The 22,352-nt window shown below is 48.6% G+C and overlaps 2 protein-coding genes and 1 long non-coding RNA gene across 7 annotated transcripts in view; 1 reads left to right on the top strand and 2 right to left on the bottom strand.

Moving 5' to 3' along the window:
* The window catches only part of LOC309646997, a 404,605-nt gene that overhangs the window by 365,653 nt on the left and 16,600 nt on the right, over positions 1-22,352 (bottom strand). The window lies entirely within an intron of this gene.
* CHRAC1 (chromatin accessibility complex subunit 1) lies at positions 193-3,128 on the bottom strand (the record flags this gene model as incomplete). The annotated part of the gene is made up of 3 exons (XM_082433878.1): positions 193-872; positions 1,451-1,577; positions 2,982-3,128. The coding sequence occupies 3 exons, from the start codon at positions 3,126-3,128 to the stop codon at positions 748-750; spliced, it is 399 nt and encodes a 132-aa protein (XP_082290004.1). The 3' UTR covers positions 193-747.
* Positions 3,186-22,352, top strand: part of TRAPPC9 (trafficking protein particle complex subunit 9) — a 556,901-nt gene continuing 537,734 nt past the window's right edge. For 3 of the 5 annotated variants that reach the window (XM_082433781.1, XM_082433777.1, XM_082433780.1), the window contains exons 1-2: positions 3,186-3,323; positions 8,556-8,724. In XM_082433781.1, the coding sequence (XP_082289907.1) occupies positions 8,651-8,724 (74 nt within the window). In that variant the 5' untranslated portion in view covers positions 3,186-3,323; positions 8,556-8,650. Of the gene's footprint in view, positions 3,324-3,363; positions 4,341-8,555; positions 8,725-20,738; positions 20,883-22,352 lie in introns of those variants that run through there. The other 2 variants (XM_082433779.1, XM_082433778.1) reach the window with 2 other exon arrangements.

Genomic DNA, 22,352 nt, shown 5'->3' with positions numbered 1-22,352 from the left:
AGCGCGGGTTTGATCCCTGGTTGGGGAGCTAAGATCCCACATGCCTCACAGCGCCGCCAATAAAAAGGAAAAATAAAAAGAAGAAAGTACTCATTTTTAAATTTCACAAATGTTTCCAGATAATAAGCAGGGCATTAGAATAACAGAGGGTTCTAAAACTAGTTCCATAAAACATTTCACTATAAAAATATATACAGCTTTTAAAAAAGAAAAATTTATTTCTTTACAGTTAAAAAAAAAAAAATGCAGTATTTGGACATATACAAAGCCAGAAATTTTCTTCAAATACGAAAATTCAAATGTAACATACTACCCAGAGTCTACACATTTAGCTAAAACAGGATCTAGCTGTTCACAAGAACTAATTTCAAAACATACATATGTGAATTTACACAACTGATATCTAGACGTTCTTCAAAATCTATCTGTAAACTAGAAAGTTAAGCAAAGCTGTCTTTGCCTCTATAGCTTACACCTGCAGACTGGCTGTGTCTCACGGTACGCAGCCCTTTCGTGGTCCTCTCCCACTCCAGCTGCAGTGGGGGCCTGGGGAAGAGAAGCTGCTGTCTGGGTTCCTTTCCTTTTGGCTATTTATGGCAGAGGTGCATTTCGCTTGGTCTCAGCCAGGAAAGAACGGCATGCACGCGAAGTCTCCGAAGAGTGAACAGACTCGCGCCTGCTCCAGAGCAAAGGTGCTGATCCGCGAGGGTCCTCTCCAGGCTCATCTCTAAAGCGCTTCTTCTTGGTTTAGGATTCCGCTTCGTCGTCATCACTCTCCTCGTCGTTGTCATTCTCCTCCTCCTCCTCCTCTTCCCTCTTCTCTTTAAGTGTCTTCAGATACTTACTAGCTAAAATCTTCTTTGGTAATATATCTTAAAAACATAAAGCTAACATCAGCGATGCAAATTTCAAACGTGCTAGTTCCTGCTCTGACCTCTAACACAGGTTCCAAGACAAGTCAAAGTTCAGACTACACTTCTGAGTAAAAGAGCAGGAAACCAGCACTGCCTCTGGACGAAGGCTCAACACCCGCATCTATTCCAGTGGCTGCAAACCACACTCCGCTCTGCGCTGGTACCCACGAGGAGCAGCCCTGCCCGACCCACCTGACACAGCGGCTGGCCCCAAGGATCACCGGAAGCCCTTTTTTAGCTGTGGTGCACACAGCCTGTTCCACAGCAGCAACTATGGGTTTCTGCTTCCGCAGCCAAGTAAAGACGAGTCTGCGGGGGTGGGCTGCCCAGACAGCCCCGTGCAGGTGCCAACTGAACTCCTGCTCTAGGTGAACTGCATTACAAACATGCTCTAGTCAACAAAACTAAAACTCTCGCCCCACGCCAGGTCAACTCTGACACCTGGAGAAAGCAGCCAAAATGTCATCTTCAGTGAAAGCAGAAAAAGAGCAGGGAAAAAGCTGTTTTTTAACCAGAATGTTTCAAAGGCTAAGTACCTGCAAGAAACTGAAACATTTCCGATTCCTCTGCGGTATCTGATAAATCACTGTAAGTGAGTGCTTTCTTTTCTTTTCCACTGCCATGTCTGTAGGAATAGGTGGCGAGGTATTGAACAAAGAGTTCCTAAAACAAAATGAAAAAGTTAAGATGAAAGGTGTGCTTTGAAAATTTACCACAGACCTTACTTTTTAATTACATGAAGTTTAGATGATTTCAGATTATCTTGGTTCATCGAACTGCAGAAAATCACTGGAGAAAGGAGAAATACGAGGTCGGAAAGAAAGCAAGGCTGAATTAAAACTGGCAGGGCAGCAGGAATTTCCCGAAAGTTTATTTTAGATTTCTAACTTACGAAAAATATTTAAAAGCCATACAACAAGGAATCGTGTTTGTTTAATGCCCAATCTCTACAGTTAGAAAGGGGGGCAAGAGACCATCCAAAAATTCTATGCCAGGAACAGACTTTTAGTCTTGTATTTGACTACACTGTGTCTAAGGTGGTCCGCCTACAACTGTAACAGTCACTAGCTTGAAGGTAAAAAATGGTCACTTTGCCATTCTGCCCGGACACCCTTCCAAGGGCAGCCCACCTGAGCTGAGCCCCTCTCTCAGTTTTACTTTAACTCCATCTAAGTTAGTCAAGAAGGGATTAAAAGAAGTGCCTGCAAAACTCTTAATTCCTTAAGACCTACAGAACGAAACTGTACAGCTATCCCAAGACCATGTGATTCCCCCCCTCCCTTAGCTCTGACCAACGCACCGCACCGGACACCGTCTACCGAACTAGCCGGCCTGGGAAACAGACTCGAAGGGAAGTTAAAGCAAGTGAGACTCTGCAGCAGAAACCCGGCCCAGGGTAAGAACAGGAAGGTCTGGCCTACCTAGACCAAATTAAGAGACAAAATCATCTATCTGGACCTAGGAGGGGGCTAAAACTGAGGTCCCCGAAATCACTTCAATTCTGGCCCAGGAAACTGGGAGAGGGTGGGCGAGCGGCTGTGCCGGGCCGTACCTCCTGAGGGAGCCGCCGGCCCTCTCAATGAACCGTTTGAAGAGCTGGGGCCCAAAGCCGCGAAACAGGCCGGAAGCGACAAAAAGAGAGGCTTTGGGGCCCGGAGTACGGTGACTGGAGGAGGAGAAAGAGACACCAAAGAAGGCCCGCGCGTCTCCTCGCCACCGCCCAAGCCAAACCCGCGCGAGGGCGGGCGGGAGCGGAGTGGGCGTGGCGACCAGCGCGCGAGGGAGGGCGGGAGCGGAGTGGGCGGGGAGACGGGCGCGCGAGGGAGAGCGGGAGCGGAGTGGGCGGGGAGACGGGCGCGCGAGGCGCCGGATGGGTGGGGCGAAGAGCGCGCGGGGGAGCTGGGGCGCGCGCGGCGTGGGAGGGGAGTGAGGCGGCTCTCAAAAGGACGCGCGCGCGCACGTGAAGGGGACCGGGCAGCTCGGCGGGGCCCGGCGGGGCGCGATGGTTCCGGGTGGCCCCCACCGCCGCCCCACGCCCCTCACTCCTCCCCGCGCTGCCCGCCTCACCGTGGCCTTGGCCGTGAGCACCAGCGCCTCCTGGTTGATGCTGGACACCTCGGGGGAGCTCTTCATGATGACCCGGATGCGGGACAGGGGCAGCGACACCAGCCGCTGCTCCCCGCACTTCTCCTTGCCCACGACCACGTCCGCCATCTCTGCGCCCCGCCCCCGCGGCGGCAGCCCCTACCCGCCGCGAGGTGGCCGGCCTACACGGTCGGTGCGGGAGCGGCGTCCCGCTGCCCCGTGGGAGTTGTAGTGCCGGGAGGCGCGGCCGCGGGACGGACTACAAGCCCCGTGATGCTGCGCGCCCCCGAGGCTGCGCAGACGGAGCAGAAGGGCGGCCAGCAGGTTCGGCGGGGCGGGAGTGGGGGGGCGACCGTGGCGGGGGGGGTTCTACCTGTGTGATGCTGAGAAGTACCATGAAGGAAAACAAAGCAGTGTAAGAAGATAGAAACCGGGGCAGTAAAGGAGAAGTCTGGGCAGCAAAGAGAGAAAACAGCCCTGTTTATGAGAAAGCGCTTTGCCGGGGAAAGGAGCGATAGGCAAAGGCCTTTCAAGAAGCTCAAAATGACCGCTGTGTGAACCAGGTGTGCTAGGTGAAGTCTGAGAGGTAGCCAGGGGCTAGGTCCTGTTGGATTTTATTCTAAGAAAAATGGGAAGTATCAGAGGGATGATGGGTTGTGTCTTAAGTTTTCGAAAGATCCCTCTGGCTGCTGAGTGTGAATAGACCAGAGGGGAGTCGTGAGGATAAGGAGGTTGTAAGGGTGGAAGCAAAGAGATTGTAGAGTAGAAGGTGATTGCAGGTGATGAATTGGATGCCAGTGTGGCTAAGGCGAAATGAGCTAGGAGAAGAATGATGAGAAGTAGCCATGGGCCAGACTAGATAGGGCCTTGTACGTCATGGAATTCTTTCCCAGAGAGTTGGGAGGCCTGGGGAAGAGTAAGGTGGTCCCACTTAAGTTTTACAAGGAATACTCAGGTTGCCGTGTGTGAATAGACTGGAGAGGGGCGAGAACGGAGGCGGGCAGAGAGTGCAGTTAGGAAACTGTAACAGGGATGGAGGGAGACGATGGGTTAGACTACAGTGGAGGTGGTAGAAGTAGGGTAGGATTGGGGATCTAATTTGTAGAGCCAACAGTTGTCGACGAAAATTCAATTAACTATCAAGTTAAGAAGAAAAAAAGGGATTTTATTCGAGCCAAACTGAGGATTATCACCTGGGAAGCAGATTCTCAGAAAGCTCTGAGAGCTCTTCCTCCTGTTAGAAGTCGAAGGTATAGTCTGTACATTTTTGAGACAAAGGATCATACATCAAAATGACATACTGATGTTTTACATAAAGTTCACCAAGGATGCGTAGTCCAGGTAAGCACGTACAAAGCGGGCAGCAAGTCACCATGACCCCCTACAGAGCTGGGAAAGAACAATGTTCTTTTAAGAAGTTACATTGCTAGCGTCAGAAGAAAGAAAAACAAAAAAATTGATCTTTACGGTTGAGCAGGCACTCCCATCTTTGAGGAGCTCTGACGTGTAGTGCAGGTGCATACTGCACATTAGGGAGGGAGGGAGGAGGCCCGAACAAACAGAATTTTATGATTAATTTTTTTCCTTGTCCTGCCCTAAAACAGAAGTTTTATTTCATCAGGGTCTTGCTAATGTGGTGTGGAGTATGAGTGAAAGGATGGTAGTGCTGTTTACTGAGATGGGGAACCCTGTGGGAGGAGCAAATTTAGCAGAGGCGTAGTTTGGAGCAAGTTAAGTCTTAATTGCCTGTGAACACTCGTGGCAACGTTGAGGAGCCAACTGGCTATTCCAGCCTGGAGTTCAGGCTGGAGCGGTGAATTACAAGCCACCCTTGTCTAGGTGGTAATTAAAACCAAGGACCTGAATGAAAGTATCTGGGAGGAGAGTGTGGATAAAGTAGAAAGATCTAAGGACCACGAACTGGGGTACTCCAGCGTTCTGAGATGGAGAGGAGAAGGAAAATCCAGCAAAAGAAACTGGGAAGAAGTGGCCACTGAGTAAGAGGAAAACCAAGAGATCGTGTGTCCATAAAGTCAATCGAAGAAAGTTTTTCTGAAAGGAGAAACTGATCAACTGGATTGAATACTGCTGGGAGGTGGAATAAGATTGTCCCACCATTCACAACAGCATGACCCCGGGCAAAGCAAGTACTCTCTCTGAACTGCTGTTTCCTCATTTGCAAAGATGAGACAGGAGAGTCGCACCTGTCTCGGGGTTGTTAAAAGGTGTGAACATGCCTGGCACATGAAGATTAAAGTCGTCGCCCCATCCATCCAGCACTGCCTCCCTCACAGGTCAGCAGGGAGCATCAAAGGAGCTGAGAACGAGAAAGCTCTTTGTCAACTGTACAGCACCCTGCAAAAGCCTAAACTACTATGTAAAGTCTCAGGGTTCCTGCTGCAAGGTCCTGTCACTCCAATCAACTTTGATTTCAAAGATCATATGAAAGAAGTCTGGAAAATTAAAAATAGATCTTGTTTAACCTTTCTGATTTCCATTCTGTCCATCACTTAGGTAATGATTACAAAATATAAAATGCGTACTTGCAGAGCGTGTTTCTGCAAGTTTAGTAGGTTCTGAAAATCACTGCTCTTCAGGCTTCCTGAGGAGAGGAGCGAAAGCCAGAGAGCCCAGATGACCCAGATTGCTGACGTTTGTGGTGCCAGAAAAGTTTTCCCATCTACCTTCAGCCGTGATGACCCAGTCATCTTAGCACCTGCTGTGTGCTTTGTCACTAGAAGGTGAAGGCTGAGAACGCAAGGACAGTGTCATCTTCACCATTGTGACCTCAGATCTTGGTCCAGTAGCACCCAGTACATGTCAGGCACTTCTGGGCACAAAGGAAAGGTACAGGCAGCAAGCAAGACAGCTATGGTCCTTGCTCTCACGGAGCGTAGTTTCAAGTACAAGCAAGACAAGAAAAATAACACCTCCCGTGGTAAGTGCTATGAGGAAACAGACCAGTGTGCGAGTGATGAGACAGCCTCTCTGAGAAGTGAGATTTAAGGTCAGATCTGGAGGACATGCAGAAGGGCTGGGACAAGATGTGCACTCTGAAGAGAATAGCCTGTGGGAAAACACCTGAGAAGGAAGACGCCTTGGCAAATCTGAGGAATAAAAAGGCCAGTGTGGCTGGAGCTTAGTGAGTGAGGCAGAGAGCACCGGAGATGTGATGAACAAGGTAGGCGCCACCCGCTCGGGCAGGCAGGTGAGAAGCTTGGCTTTCGTTCTGAGAGCGATGGAAAGCCATAAGAGTCTTGAAGCAAGGGATTGGATCCAACTTAAAAGCTCATCCCGCTTGCGGAGGGATGACTGAATGGCACCATGCCCTGTGCAGAACAGAGATAGAAGGTGCTGCTTCAGCCTCCAGGATTCAGCTCCAAAGCAAAGGAGTGCCTTTCCTCCATAAGCTAGCTGTGCAAGAGGGTCCTTGGGTCCACACGAGAAGCAAGGTGACATTTTTCAGTCTTTAGATGTTTTGCTTCTCTAGCAGGTTACTGCTTTTTGATCAGGTTTGTCATTCTCTTCTGGCATGTTTGAGAGCAGGATGGGTTAAGTTTAGGAAAGAGGACAGAAGAGGAAGGCTCAGAAAAGAGCCAGAAGAATTCAAGGAGACAAGGAGAGTGAGAAGCTCCGGTTGCGGAACTGCCAGGGCATCTTGTTGTCATTAATCATTTTGAGAAGTAAGGAGTGCGGCAAAGACAAATCTGTAGAAAAGGGGGAAAATGCTCAGCATTCAAAAAAAAGAAGCTTCAAACCTAAGACAGTGGGAGAATGAAGGAATCTATGATTGTCAGAGCTTCCCTGCACTAGAAAAAGCACAATGAGTTAGCAGATCGTCCTGTGGTTGGTGCTCTTACCCGTCAGCCCACTTACCCTCACGATGGTCTCAAGTGTGCCCATTGCTTCTGCTGCCTTCCTTGTTCCCTGCTGTATCTGTACCCGGGGTGCTGGGAGGCGGGTATCTACACTTCCCAGAATCTTCCACCAGCTGGCTTCTGGTTAGATTCTGCCAGTGGGAGACCCAGGTGAGAGAGTGCAGTTGCGGATGGAGGAGGAGACATCGTTTTATGGTTGTGTGAAGGCATTGGCAGCACATGGGGACTCGGGGTGGGGGGAGGTGGGGATGGGGGCGGCTACAGTGAGTCATCCGCACTGGGTGGGGGGCGTCTGCTCCGCAGCGACACCTTGGGTGGTCTAGTGGGGAGTGTGGGCCCGGCCCCCAACCAGGAATAGTACCAGCGTCCTGATCTCCAAGCAGCACCTCAGCACCTGCTCCCTCATGCTCCTGCAGCTTTTCCACACCCTTGAAGTCAATTCTCGGCATTAAATCCCTCTCTGTTTGAACTATCTAAAGAAGTTTCTGCTTTCCTGGTTGAATGTTGAAACATATGTACTTTGTCCCAGGAAACAGACCCACGAAAATGGGAATCTGGGGCTGGTTATCTGATCTGATTGTGCTGGTGCAGGGATGACCTTCCTGGCAGCATGCATGCCCTGGCCAAACAGTCACTTAAGTTGTCACCTACCGTTGCCTGGATGGACGGCTCGCTGAAGACAAGGCTGCCCCAAGTCGGTGGAGCCTTGTGGGATGGGCTTCTCGTGAGGCTGGGAGAGATTTCAGAAAGAAAATTGAAAGCTCAGGCTATAAATTCTCAGATCAAGCCCTAAGCCATTCCTTATCTTTTGTAGCCTCAGGGCTAATGGGGCTAAAGGTCACACCTGCCTTTAATCTTACCTGAGGCATAATTATGACAGAAGTTGAATTCACAGCTTCACTTGGGCTCTTCTGTGAAGTTAGGCTGTTTATTGGGAAGAGAGGGGTCCTGAGAATTAGAAAAGGGACGGTTGGGAGGATACAAGCAAACTTTTAACCCCCCATCCCTCTGAGCGTCTTTGTCAGTGGAAATAGCACCCCCCTGCCTGCCTGAGATCAGTCTTCTCCTGCTTGAAGTCCTATTAATGAGCTCATCTGTGCTTACCTGGCAACAGGGATGCTGAGTCTTCTCAAGACTCACCCCCTCATTAACTCCAATCCATAACCAGAGTCAGATCCCAGCATGCCCCAGGGAAGCAACAGCAAAGCTCGATTTAGGAGATATTCACACAGTGAAAGAATTGCAGCATATTCATGCATTTATCGTCAGACACTTGGGGAGTGTGAGGTGAACGGATTCTAACGGCACCAGTCCAGGTGGACAGAGCTTAATGTAGGTTTGGGCTGAATTTATCAATATAGCCGATTTACCAGAGATTCTGGATTCGGTGTGTGTTCGCTCCAACAGCTAGGAGGGGCTTGATCAGTTTGCTTAGCTAAGCCGGTGGAGTGAGGTTTGGAGTGACCTGCGCTGGTGGCTCTCTGACTTTTAAAGACTACTTGAATATCATCTGAGTGTGCTGCTCTGACCCATTCACGAGATAACTGCAGATCTAGGCCAGGGTGTCTGTGGGAAGAAGTTCTGGCAGATCCCAGTAACAGAGTCATAGCACAGACTCTCAGGGGCTTGGAGCAAAGAGATATCTTCTGCAAATAACTATTCTCCATTTGAACCACAGCTCCAGATTTTCTGCTGGACACTGGTAGAGACCAAATGCCAGACCCCACGTGAGTGTGTGAGCTGAGCTGGGTGTGACGTGCTCCGCTAAGCCACATGCCACACTCCACCATCGAGGGGAGGTCGATGTGGACAATGCTATCAGCCTTGAGCAGGTCCCAGAAGCACAAGTAAGTCACATGACCAGGTGGCTGAGACTCCCAGGGCACCTGCTCCATCCCCCCACACCCCACAACAGTGGCCTCAGTGGACTCTCTGTGGGCAGAAGAGTGAAGAAGGAAAACGCAGACCCAGTTAATAGATTGCTTTGTAAATATGCTGGCACCACGCAGACCTGGAATGCCGTGCAAAACAGCTTCCCCCAGTGTGCCCAAAAGGTAGAGGTGAAGGGGTTCCCCCAGAAGGCCACCTGCCTGGGTGGAGAGAAAGCCAGAGGTCCAGGATCTACAGCAATGCAGGGGCAGCAGCTAACAGATGGTCTGGGAACTTGGAAAGAACAAGGTTGGAGACTTAAAGACAAAAAGGTCTGGGGAAGGGGTTTGTGGATGAACTTCTCAGAATGAGGAGAGATGTGAGGGTAGGTGTAGCCCGTGTCCATACTCACCAAAGGGCTCCTACACGGGAGGCCTCTAATAAACAAGTGGCAGGATGCCTCACTTGTACACGTCATTTGTTCTCTTTCTCCAGCCACCCTCTGGCACTACCCAGTGCTTGCTCTATTGAGCTTATGTATAGTGGCCATGGCCGCATCTGGCGCTGATGCAGCAAGGATGTCATCAAAGACCTTGGGTCTTTCCATCTTTCTGCTCTGTCATTCTTGGCATGTTGGTTTTAGGCCTCATGCTTATTGCCTCATGGTTCCAAAAAGGCCACTGCTGTTCCAGACTTCATCACTGCATTAGACAGAAACAAGGGGAAAGGGCCATAGGCAAAAGGCTCTTTCATCATTAGGTCTCCAGCCTTTGTCTTTTTACTAAGGAATGGGAGATCTCCTTAGCAGTGTTCCCCTTACATCTCATTTGTCAGAATTGGGACCTGAGACCAATTACTGGCCGAAGGGAATGAGACTGCTAGGATTGCTTTATACCAATTAAGATTTATCCCCTGGGGCTATCTTCCTGAGATCAAAGGGTATCTGATCCCTACTGACAAAAATTGAGGGGGTGGGAGGTGAGGTTTGAGGCAGGGAATGGTTGCAGGTTAGACAATGACCAGTACCTGCCAAAGTTGCCAACATTTAAAATTCTGGAGATTTCACTTATAAATCCAACTGGAAGAGTGGGAGGGGCAGGCAACATGACCCCACATTGCCTCATGGCAAAGCTGGCTGTCGTCGTTAGATGAGTCACATGCTCTTGGGTTGGCCACCGTCCCCACCACTCTCTATCACTCACCTGTCTGCTTCACCATTTCCACTGCCTGCTTGGCTCCTGTGAACATTTGAGTTTGTGACCCCCGACTTAGGACGTTGTTTTAGAAAGATCTGTTTACTTGTGTGTTTATCCCACTGGGCTGGCACAGTGTTTGGCATGTAAGATGTAAATAAGGCCAAAAAAAAGAAGCCCTTCCTAATAAGCCAAGCTATCACATTACATGAGAGGAGTGGTAAAGGCTTTGCCATCACAAAGACCTAAATTACTAAATTACTAGCTCCCGCAGTCTGACTCTCTTGTTTCTCGTCTGTAAGAGGAGGCTAATCACATCTGCTCCCCAGCCTCACTGAGAAGCTTATATGGTGTAAAGTTTATATGCATATAAAGCCCCAGGCAAAAAGCATAGAAGTTCCCTGTTCCTTCTCCAAGAAGGACGAATAACCAAAGTTGAAATGAATTTGGGATGGAATTCGGAAGGGAGATTTTTAAGAGCTGAGGCTACCTCTTATTAGGTTTGCATGGCTAGAAGTGCTTAATAAATATTTTATAATGATAATAATGATCATTTAACTCAATAGAATATAGTTATATAAATTGTAAAAATATAATTATGCCAGGTTGTCATTATAGATAATGGCCTGAATACAGGGATAATGTGGGCAAACCAGAGCCCACCGTGGTGATGGCTGCCAGCAGGCAGGCAGCTTGCAGAGATTTTCATGTGGGGAGTGGAGGGGGAGGGGCTGGCATCTGGTGGGGGGAGCAGTCTGGCCAAGGGGGAAGGTTGCTGGGAGCCACACTGTACAGAGCCTCAGGGTCCTGGTCGGAGCAGTGGGAAGTCATTAGAGAGGAAAAGTGACAGATGAGAGCTGATATATGATTTTTTTGGATAAATTTTTTATTATGGCAAAATACAACAAAATTTATCTTTTGAACCATTTTTAAGTGTACAGTTCAGTAGCGTTAAGTACATTCACACTGCTGTGTGGCCATCACCACCATCCACCTCCAGAACTTTTTCATCTTCCCAAAGTGAAACTCTGTCCCCATGAAACACTAAGCCCCCAGCCCCTCCCCCAGCCCCGGGCCCCACCCTCCTACCTTCTGTCTCTGAACTTTACTCCAGGTCACTCATGTAAGTGGAATCACATAGCATTTGTCCTCTTGTGACTGGCTTAGCTCACTGAGCATAATGACCTCAAGGTTCATCATGTTGTAGCACATGTCAGAACTTCCTTCCTTTTTTTTTTTAGAAGGATTTCTTTTTAATTTATTTAATTAATTAATTTATTTTTGGTCGCCTTGGGTCTTCATTGCTGCGCACGGGCTTTCTCTAGTTGCGGTGAGCAGGGGCTACTCTTTGTTGCAGTGCAGTGGCTTCTCTTGTTGCGGAGCATGGGCTCTAGGTGTGTGGGCTTCAGGAGCTATGGCACGTGGCCTCAGCAGTCGTGGCTCATGGGCTCTAGAGCTGCACTCAGTAGTTGTGGCGCACGGGCTTAGTTGCTCCACGGCATGTGGGATCTTCCTGGACCAGGGCTCAAACCCGTGTCCCCTGCATTGGCAGGCGGGGTCTTAACCACTGCGCCAACAGGGAAGTCCATCCTTCCTTTTTAAGGCTGAATAATATTCCATTGTATGGATGGACCACATTTGGTTTATCCATCCATCCATGGGTGCTTGGGTTGCTTCCGCCTTTTGACTATGGTGACTAATGCTGCTATGAACATGGGTGTACAAATATCTGTTCCAGTCTCTGCTTTTAACTGTTGGATATATATATATATACATACACACACACAGACCCAGAAGTGAAGTTGCTGGATCATATGGTAATTCTGTGTTTAATTTTTTGAGGAACATCCGTAGTTTTTTCCGCAGTGGCTGCACAATATTCATGTTCCCACCAGCCATGGATAAGGGTTCCAGTTTCTCCACACCCTAGCCAACATTTTTGTTTGTTTGGTTTTGATAATAGCTCTCCTAGTCGGTGTAAAGTAGTATCTCATTGTGGTTTGGATTTGCATTTCCATAATTAGTGAGGTTGAGCATCTTTTCACAGGCTTATTGGCCATTTGTATATTTTCTTTTTCTTTTTCTTTTTTAAATTTTATTGGAGTATAGTTGCTTTACAATGTTATGTTAGTTTCCACTATACAGCAAAGTGAATCAGCTATATGTATACATATATCCCCTCATTTGTACATTTTCTTTGGAGAAAAGTCTATTTAAGTCCTTTGCCCATATTTTAATCCGTTGTTTGTTTTTTGTATTTGAGTTGTAGTTCTTTATTCTAGATATTAACCCCTTATCAGATACATGATTTGCAAATATTCTCTCCCATTCCATGCCTGCTTTTGCACTCTTGATTGTGTTCCGTGATGCACACAAATTTTTAAGCTTGATGTAGTCCAACATATTTATTTTTCACCTTTGTCACTTCTGCTTTTGGTGTCATAGCCAAGAAATCATTGCCAAGTACAATGCTATGAAGCTTTTTCCTGTTTCTTTTAAGAGTTTTATAGTTTTAACTCTTAAGTTGTGGTCTTAGGTCCATTTTGAGTTAATTTTTGTATATAATATAAGGTGAATTCAACCTCATTCTTTTTGCAGGTGGATGTTCAGTTTTCCCAACATCATTTGCTGAAAAGACTGTCCTTTCACCATTGAGTGGTCTTGGTACTCCTGCTGAAAATCATTTGACCTTGTATGCAAGGGTTTATTCCTGGGCTCTCTATTCTATTCTATTTGTTAGTGTGTCTGTCTTTATGCCAGTACCAACACTGTTTTGATTATGACAGCTTTATATTAAGTTTTGAAATGAAGAAATGTGAGACTTCCAACTTTGTTCTTCTTTTTAAAAATTATTTTGGCTATTCAGAGTCCCTTGAGATTCCATATGAATTGTAGGATGAATTTTTCTGTTTCTACAAAAACAAGTCATTGGCTGATGCATGATTTTAACTTGGGGGTGTAGTAATCATGGAAGCAGTTAAGAGGCAGTTCAGACAAGAATTGCTGTTGTCTCTGAATGGCGTGGTAGCATTGGACATACAGAAACCTGGAGGGATTTGGGAACTGTTTGGATGGTGAAATCAATAGGATTTAGTGATAGATTGGATGTGGGTGAGGAGGGAAAAAGGAATCAAGAATGATTTCTTGGTTGTGGATTAGAGCAAACGGTGGTGCCCATTTCTGGGATGGAAAGAATGGAGAAAGAACAGGTTTGGGAACCAGGAGTGTCAAGAGTTCCTTTGAGGGCACAGATGGCTGGGAGACAGCCAGATGGAAAGAAAGGCAGCTATACCATGGACACCTAAGCTTGGGGCACAGGGGAGACTGCAGGGCTGGGGAGAGAAATATGAGGGTCAGTACTGGATGGATGATGTGTAGAGCCCAGAGGCTGGTCAGGCGACCAAGGAAAGAGAGTAGCTGGAGAAGGGAGGTCCAAGGAGCCAGCCAACCTGGTTATTCGGTGCTTGGGACCCGGAGGAGGAGGAGTCAGCAAAGGTGGCTGCGAGCTCCTGGGGAGATTGTGCCCAAGCATGGACACACCCAGGGGCGCACCCAGGGGCCGGGCTCCTCCATGACTCTGCGTCCTGGGCCGGTGCCCTGTGGCTGCAGGGAGGTGCCCAGCATTTGAGGAGGCAGCGGGGCAGCAGGACCAGCATCCTGGGCAGCACCCAGCATTTGAGGAGGCAGCGGGGCGGCATCCTCCTTAGCCTCGGGGTTGGGAAGTCCCAGCCACCTACGAGCCCACTTCCGGCCACCGCTGTCCACCAGGCCCCCCGCATGTCCCTTCTTCATGCCTCTCCACCCCCTTGAAGGCTTTCCTCACCGCCTCCCCTGCGTGCCCCCCTCTTCTGGCTGACCCCATGTGAGGCCCCTGTCCAGGCAGCTGGAGCCTGGGGAGCCCCTGCAGACAGTCAGTGTGCTTTCTTCATCTTTGTTTTCCCAGTGCCCAGTATTGAGCCTGGAACATGGGTCTCGGCATGGAGAGATTAAGGGGTAATTTTAAAATTATTTTTTCACTACTATTCTAATTTCTATACCCTGAGCATGTATTATTTGTGTAATTATTAAAAATAACAAAAGATTAAAAAACACCCAGAGGGACTTCCCTGGTGGCACAGTGGTTAAGAACCCGCCTGCCAATGCAGGGGACACGGGTTCAAGTCCTGGTCTGGGAAGATCCCACATGCCGTGGAGCAGCTAAGCCCATGCGCCACAACTACTGAAGCCCGCGCGCCTAGAGCCTTGCTCCGCAACAAGAGAAGCCACCGCAATGAGAAGCCCGCGCACCGCAACGAAGAGTAGCCCCCGCTCGCTGCAACTAGAGAAAGCCCACGTGCAGCAACGAAGACCCAACACAGCCAAAAATAAATAAATAAACCCCCCAGAGCAGTGGAATAAACATCGGTTTGAAAATGCTAACAAAATAACGAAAGCAAAGTGCATTCACTCATGCATTCTGTAGTGGTGGATTGAGTCCCTTGGTGGGCAGCACTGGGCCAGGGGCTGCGGATGTGCACTCTGCAAGAAGGGGCACGGTCCAGTGGTTCCCCGTGTTGGAGAGAGTTTAGCAACCGCCACTCTCCCACGATGCTGCTGACGAAGGAATACGGTACAGACGCTTTGGAAAACAGGTTGGCAGCTCTTAAAAAGTTAGCCATATTATTACACATGACCCAACAGTTCCAGTCCCAATATTTATCCAAAGAAACAAATGCATATGTCCACACAGATGATTGTTCCTGAATGTCCATATCAGCTTTATTCGTAATGACTAAAGATGGAACCGACCCAAATGCCCACAGACAGATGGAGCCTAACAAATGGTGGCTCCTCCGTACAAGGGACTGAGCAGCAAACAAAGAGCCACTGAGCCGCACGGCAACCTGGCTGGGGCTCAAAAGCGTTACGCTACAGCAAGGAAGCCAGACACAGAAGAGGACACGCCGCGTGACTCCGCCTATGTGAAATTCCGGATCAGGCAGAACGAATTCATAGTGACAGAAAACAGATCCTTGGTTGCCTGCCAGGGTGGGGACAGGGCTGGCCGCAGGGAGCACGGTGGAAACGTTGTGTATCTTGCTTGTGATGGTTGGTTACAAGGGTGTATACGTTTGCCAAAACTCATTAAACTACACTTAAAATAGATGTCTTTTATCGTATGAAATTATATCACGATGAAGTTGATTTTTTTAAAAAAGGAAAGACACTGTCCCTGCTCTGATGGAGCCAGTGGGGGTGAGAGACGTCATTCAACTAACAGCAGAAATGTACGCAGTCACGAGCCGTGATCAGCCTCCTGAAGAACAGGCACAGGGGGCCCCGAGAAGGAAGAGGCCAAGACGCTTGGTGGGGCAAGGTGAGTGTCACAGTAGAGATGAATCTGACCTGGGACTTGGCATCCTTTTTTTTTTTGGCTGCCCCATGCCATGCGGGATCTTGGTTCCCCGACTGGGATGGAACCCGTGGCCCCTGCAGTGGAAGCGCGGCGTCCTAACCACTGGACCACCAGGGAAGTCCCACTTGGCATCCTTATCGCCATCATTACAAGTAACCTTTTCCTTTCTCAGAAGCGACACCTCTTGAGTATAGAGGAAAAGGAGAGGAAGCAGTTCTGTAAAAGGAAAATGAGGTGAGACCTCGGGCGCACAGACACCACCCTGCCTCACCCCGATTTCGGCCACTGCCCCTCCAGACCTTCCGCCTGGAGCTGGGCCTTGACGGACAGGCAGGAAGGAGTTCCCCAGCCGCGCAGAGAGGGAAAGGCACTCCGGGCAGAAGGAACAGCCCATGTGAAGGCGGGGGTGCCAAGTAAACTCCAGGCAGAAGATCCAGCTAGGAATCGTGCTCCCGAGGCCGGCTGCCTTAGCGCCCACGTTGGCGAGGACGGGCGGGACTTGCAGCTGTGGTCAGGGAGGGGGGGCCCTGGGCCCAGACTCCTGATGGTCGGGGTGGCGAGGAGGTGCAAAGGGGTTCAGTGTCCAGCTCTGGTGTAGAAATCTTACCGTTATCCCCATGGCCCATGCCCTCCCTCGGGCTTACAGAATTTACCTCTTGATTCACAAACCATATAACTCTTCATTCCACCCGTCAGCGATTAGGCTCAGAAATAAGTGGGGGGAATCAGGTCCCCCAGGGCACGCATGTGTTGCCCACATGGCCAGATTCCTCTCCAGGCGGCCCTGCTCATTCTCTCCTGGGTCACTAACACCCCTATTGTCTGTCTGCTTTTGTGTTTCTCATCAGAACCCAGCACTTTCCTGGGTCTGGGTTAAGGGCAGGCTGGAAACCTGGAGTGGCTTGGTTTGTAGGCGGGCCCTGGGGGGCCAGGAGGCAGGAGCCTGGGGTCTGTCCCGCTGAGAGCTGGCGCGGGGAGGGGCAGTTGGGGGGCTTCTCCCTCAGTGAAGGTTGCGTGGAGCTTTCACGTCACAGATCAGCCTCCACTGTGAGCCTTCCGCCCCAGCTCCCGGGAACTGAACTCCGCCCAGGCGGAGGTGTTTACAGAGCTCTCGGCCTCAGACCCAGCAACCCGCTCCGGGGTCTGCATGCCTCACAGCACAGGGTCCTCAGGGGCCCCGGCCTGGCGGGGAGCACTTTTTGTCCTGCTGCTCATTTGGGTGCCCAGTTTCATTACTTCCCGGCGGAGGGGCAGGGGTTGCTTGTGTGTGTGGCACTGGGCCAGTTGCTTTGGCTCTCTGCCCACCCACCTCCCCAGCCGTGAAAGAACAGCCCCCATTTGGCGGCTGGTGTGCGTCTCCAGCGAGCCAGCGTGAAAAGGCACCTCCCCCGTGCCTGGCACCGAGCCTGCAGTAGATCAATGTCTAACCAGCCATCCATTCATGCATTTCGCCCTGTGATTAACCAGATGAGTGTTTGCATGTGTCCTGGTTTGCAGAGAAGGTCCTGGTTTACATCTTTTGAGCCAGAGTAGTAATTAGCAAACTTTCCTTTCACTCTCAAAAGTGTCCTAACGAGGGCGACAAATGATGTTGTTGCCGTAGCACGAACCAACCACCTTGACCCTTTCTCATCTAGGAAGGAAAAAGGAACCATCGGAAAGCTTGTTTCATGTCATTTTACAGACTGGGAGTGAGCCAGCATCCCACAACGAGAGACAGATTCCAGATATGTTTCAGGACTAGATTGGTTTGCCTAGAATGCACGCCAATTAGTTTACGTTTCTTATATGACAAGATGTTCAGCCTTTAGGGGAATCCTTACTGTTTTTTTTTTTTTTTAAGAGGTCTTTTGTCTTTTGAGCAATAAGTTTGTGTGTGTGTGTGTGTGTGTGTGTAAGAAAATCTCTCTTGAGAGATTTTGCCTTAATTTCAAGACACGAGCAAACATTCAGGGAACTCCAGCTGACATAGCGGGCGCATTCAGGAAAAGCCAGTCTGGGGCAAAGAAGGCACTGTTGCCCCCATGTAGAGTCAGGGAAGGGCCACGTCAGCATCTCGAGCACTTGTGTCATCAGGTTTGCCCATCTTCCCGCGGGGTCTGAAGGAGGCTTGAGCCCCAGCACATGGGCTGTGAACCCCATGAAATGCCACAGACCTCCCTTCAGCCTGGAATTGTGTCGGCTCAGTGTGGTGACCCTGTGGGAGCTCCTGCTGATTGGAAGCTCTTGGGCGATTTTCAAAGAGTCTGATTAATAAGGATGGTGAGATGAAGCAGTGACTTCTTAACGAATGTGGCTTGTGTGGAAGGGCTCTTAGACACACACCGTGGTGGGTGCAACTGTGCCGACTTACTGAACTGTTCTCTGGCATATGTATCTGAGGCCTTTGAGGGCCTTTGCCTTTGACCCAAGAATTCTGCCCCTGGGAATGTCTGTAAGGAAATCACCCAAAATTTGGAAAGATCATTATGCACAAAGATGTTCATTGCAGTGTTATTTATAACAGTAAAAATGGGACAATTCAGCTGTCCAATGATAGGCATTTGGTTAAACACACAGTGACATAACCCTGATGGGATCAAGTATAGTCATTAAAAATGAGATGCAGGGCTTCCCTGGTGGCGCAGTGGTTGAGAGTCTGCCTGCCAATGCAGGGGACACTTGTTCGAGCCCTGGTCTGGGAAGATCCCATGTGCCGTGGAACAACTAAGCGCACGTGCCACAACTACTGAGCCTGCGCTCTAGAGCCCGTGAGCCACAACTATTGAGCCCGCGTGCCACAACTACTGAAGCCCACGCACGCTTAGAGCCCATGCTCCGCAACAAGAGAAGGCACCGCAATGAGAAGCCCATGCACCACAACGAAGAGTGGCCCCCGCTCGCCGCAACTAGGGAGAGCCCGCATGCAGCAGCAAAGACCCAGTGCAGCCAAAAATAAATAAATAAATAAATAAATCTATTTTTTTAAAAACTGAGATGCATACACACAGAATGAGGCACACTTGTCCCCTGCCCTCCACTATCTCTTGTCATTAGTCTGGCTGAATTTTCTTTCTAGGGTTGTAAAGGGGGGGGGGGTGAGAATGGAGTTATTAATGTCAGGAATAAAAACTTTACATAAAGATTTTGAAAATGATCTTTATACATAACTGGCAACAGCATGAGAAATGCTTTTGTTAAACAAGAGCAGGCTATGACGTCATACACACACTGTGATTATAACCATATTAGCTGCAAACTTGGGGTAGAAAAAGCTTCAGGGAAATAATTTTCCATGGCTATCCCAAGTTTCTTTGTGAGTTCAATATTAAGGAATCAACAAGACATATTAAAGAAAATGTCTTTACTACTGTATATCACAGAAAACTATATTCAATATCCTATGATAAACCATAATAGAAAAGAATGTTAAAAAAAGAATGTATATATATGTATAACTGAATCACTTTGCTGTACAGCAGTAATTAACACAACCTTGTAAACCAGCTATACTTCAATTTAAAAAAAATAATAATTAAAAAAAAGAAAAATGTGGGGCTTCCCTCGTGGGGCAGTGGTTAAGAATCCGCCTGCCAATTCAGGGAGCACAGGTTTGAGCCCTGGTCTGGGAAGATCCCACATGCCGCGGAGCAACTAAGCCTGTGCGCCACAACTACTGAGCCTGCGCTCTAGAGACCATGAGCCACAACTACTGAGCCCACGTGCCACAACTACTGAAGCCCACGCACCTAGAGCCCATGCTCCGCAACAAGAGAAGCCACCGCAACGAGAAGCCCGCGCACCGCAACGAAGAGTAGACCCCGCTTGCCGCAACTAGAGAAAGCCCTCACGCAGCAACGAAGACCCAATGCAACCAAAAATAAATTAATTAACTAATTTTAAATTTTATTTATTTATTTATTTATGGCTGTGTTGGGTCTTCGTTTCTGTGCGAGAGCTCTCTCCAGCTGTGGCAAGTGGGGGCCACTCCTCATCGCGGTGCGCGGGCCTCCCACTACCGCGGCCTCTCCTGCTGCGGAGCACAGGCTCCAGACGCGCAGGCTCAGTAGTTGTGGCTCACGGGCCCAGTCGCTCCGTGGCATGCGGGATCCTCCCAGACCAGGGCTCGAACCCGTGTGCCCCGCACCGGCAGGCAGACTCTCAACCACTGCGCCACCGGGGAAGCCCTAATTTTAAAAATGATAGTTTAAAAATTTTTTTTTAAACTTTAGTCTTTTTTTTTTAATGTATTTTTTTTAAAACGCATTGTTTACTTTGTTTATTTATTTATTTATTTTTGGCTGTGTTGGGTCCTCGTCTCTGTGCGAGGGCTTTCTCTAGTTGTGGCAAGCGGAGGCCACTCTTCATCGCGGTGTGCGGGCCTCTCACTATCGCGGCCTCTCTTGTTGCGGAGCACAGGCTCCAGACGCGCAGGCTCAGTAATTGTGGCTCACGGGCCTAGCTGCTCCATGACATGTGGGATCTTCCCAGACCAGGGCTCGAACCCGTGTGCCCTGCATTGGCAGGCAGACTCTCAACCACTGCGCCACCAGGGAAGCCCTAAAAATTGTTTTTAAAAAAGAAAAATTTGCACATTTACAGTCACGTAATAGTAACTTCTAGTAATTTTGCATCATGGCTTAAAAAATATGTTTTTAGGGACTTCCCTGGTGGTCTAGTGGTTAAGACTCTGTGCTCCCAATGCAGGGGGCCCGGGCTTGATCCCTGGTCAGGGAACTAGATCCCATGTGCCGCAGCTAAAGATCCCGCACAACACAACGAAGATCCTGCGTGCCGCAGCTAAGACCCAGCACAGCCAAATAAACAAAAAAACAAATAAACAAATAATTTTTAAAATATATGTGTTTTTAAAAGACAAATGAAATATGTTCAGTGAATTAAAAAAAAAAGAAAATGTCTTTAAGCTGAAACACACATAAGACAAAGTTATGTACGGTGGTTATGAAAATGTGACCAGGGGTTCGCAGGAGCCTAGCCCTGTATGTTCCAGAGGAGCAATGGCCCAGGATTTGCTAATTCAGTGTTAGCGGTGAATTAAAAAACTACCACCAATAATGAGTGTCAACTGTATTATAAAGCAAAAGGAAGCAGTGGTGGTCTGGTGGTGAAGTTGCCAAGCCCTACTCCAGGGCCCTTCTGTGAGATGGTGACATCCCCCACTGCCAAACAGGAGCCACTCGCCTACCCTGCAGCTGGCCATGTCCCGCCACTTCCTTGGGCACATTCCTTAACTCTGTTGCCTCTGTGTCCTCACGTGTAAAGTGAGGATCACACATACTTAGTGGAGAGACAGTTGTGTAACCACCCCCATCCCCCAGGTGCCCAGCACTTACTCGTGCTCAGTGGATGTGCCACCTACCACGGGGTCACCTCCAGAACAACGATCCTCTCTCTCTCTCACCAGCTGTCTTAGCCCTACTTTCTAGATGGTGACACAAAGGCTCAGAGCAGCCCTACAGCTTGCCTGGAGTCACCTAACACAGAAGAGGCGGAGTTAAGTTTCAAATTCAGGGTTCGCTGACTCTGAAGACTGGATTCTTTCTACTAGGTGAGTCTTGTTCTTTCTGCATCTTTTTTTGACTCACTCACAAGCTTTACTCTGTGAAACTTGGCCCCCAGAACACTCCCTTGTCTCATCTGAACTGCAGCTGTAAGGCCCACACCTCTACTGCGGAAGTTTGGGAATTTAAAACAATTTTCCATATTCCTCCACTATCCCAGCCCCATGATTTTCACATGTGTAAATTCCCTCCCAAGCATTTACCACTTGCAGATATATCTCATGTGTTGGCTTCTTGCTCTTTGCCCAATTCAGCATCCTGCCTCTTTGCTTAATATTAGAGTATTTCTCTTGCTCCTTTTAATGGTTGCTCTCTTCCTTAGACTAGTAGAAGGAAGTACATTTAATTGCTAGCAGTGGTTGTGTTATAGAAGTGCAATTATGGAATATTTTTCTTCTTTCTCTAATTTTTAGATTTCCTGCAATACATTTTAAGATTTAAAAATATGGCTTAAATGTCAGCCCTTGCTGTTCGGTGTATTTAATTCTTATCCACCCTTCTCAGCAGGCTCCCCTGGCTGTCCTGGCCCAAGTCACATTTGAAAGAAAACACTTGTAATCCTTCCCAGGAGGGCACCCTGGATATTTTCAATCTGAAGGGAGATAAGCATGGTCTAAGTCATACCCATGTTTAAGGGAAGGAAAAATGTCCTGAAAAAATCTCATCCCCATTTCTTTCCTGATGCATTTAACAAATGCAAGGCCACCCTTGAGTTCTGGAAGACAGGGACCATTTCTTGCTCATTTGTTTCCCCAGTGCCGGGCCTGGCACATGGTAGGTACCTAGTAAATACTCAGAGAATGGGAGTGATTCACTTAAGATTCACAGTGTCCCAGGGGGAAGGAATTTAAGGCTCATCCAGAGCGTGTTTATTTCAAGGGCCCCAAGTAGAAATCAGAAAAATAAGCCTTTCTTCTTCTTTCTTTCAATCAACAATCAAATGAAAAATGCCAGGGCCACAGTGCCTGAGAACATCCTTCTTTGAATTACTAAATTGATCCAAGCAGGGCTGCTTTCAGAAACCATCTTCTCCCATTTCATGAAATGAACTCTGTGCCTTTTGATGAGAAAACCCATTAAAAAATTCAGGGCTCGCTGACTCCGAGGACTGGGTTCTTTCTACCAGGTGGGTCTTCTTGTTCTTTCTGCATCTTTTTTTGCCGAAAAAAAACCCTCAGCCCTGAGACAGAAGAACACAGGGCCCAGGCTTAGCTATGAATTTTCTGTGGAAATAACGCTTTTTTGAGTGTTCTCTCCTGAATCTATATTGAAGATATCGACTAAAGTAGATTTATTTCAGGAGTGAAAAAATAAGAGCATAGATCCTCCCAGACCCAGGCTTCGTTCGAAGGGCTGCAGCCCCTGCTGCTCCCGGAGGATGCAGGGTTATCTAGGTACCTGGAAGGGCCTCCAGATATAAGTGGATGTGCCTGCTATGTGTCTACTAGTTCTTCTTC

The sequence above is a fragment of the Balaenoptera physalus genome, assembly GCF_965194825.1.
Source record: "Balaenoptera physalus genome assembly, chromosome: 17".
Taxonomy (NCBI): Eukaryota; Metazoa; Chordata; class Mammalia; order Artiodactyla; family Balaenopteridae; genus Balaenoptera; species Balaenoptera physalus.
This window is presented reverse-complemented; position numbering and strand designations above follow the sequence as displayed.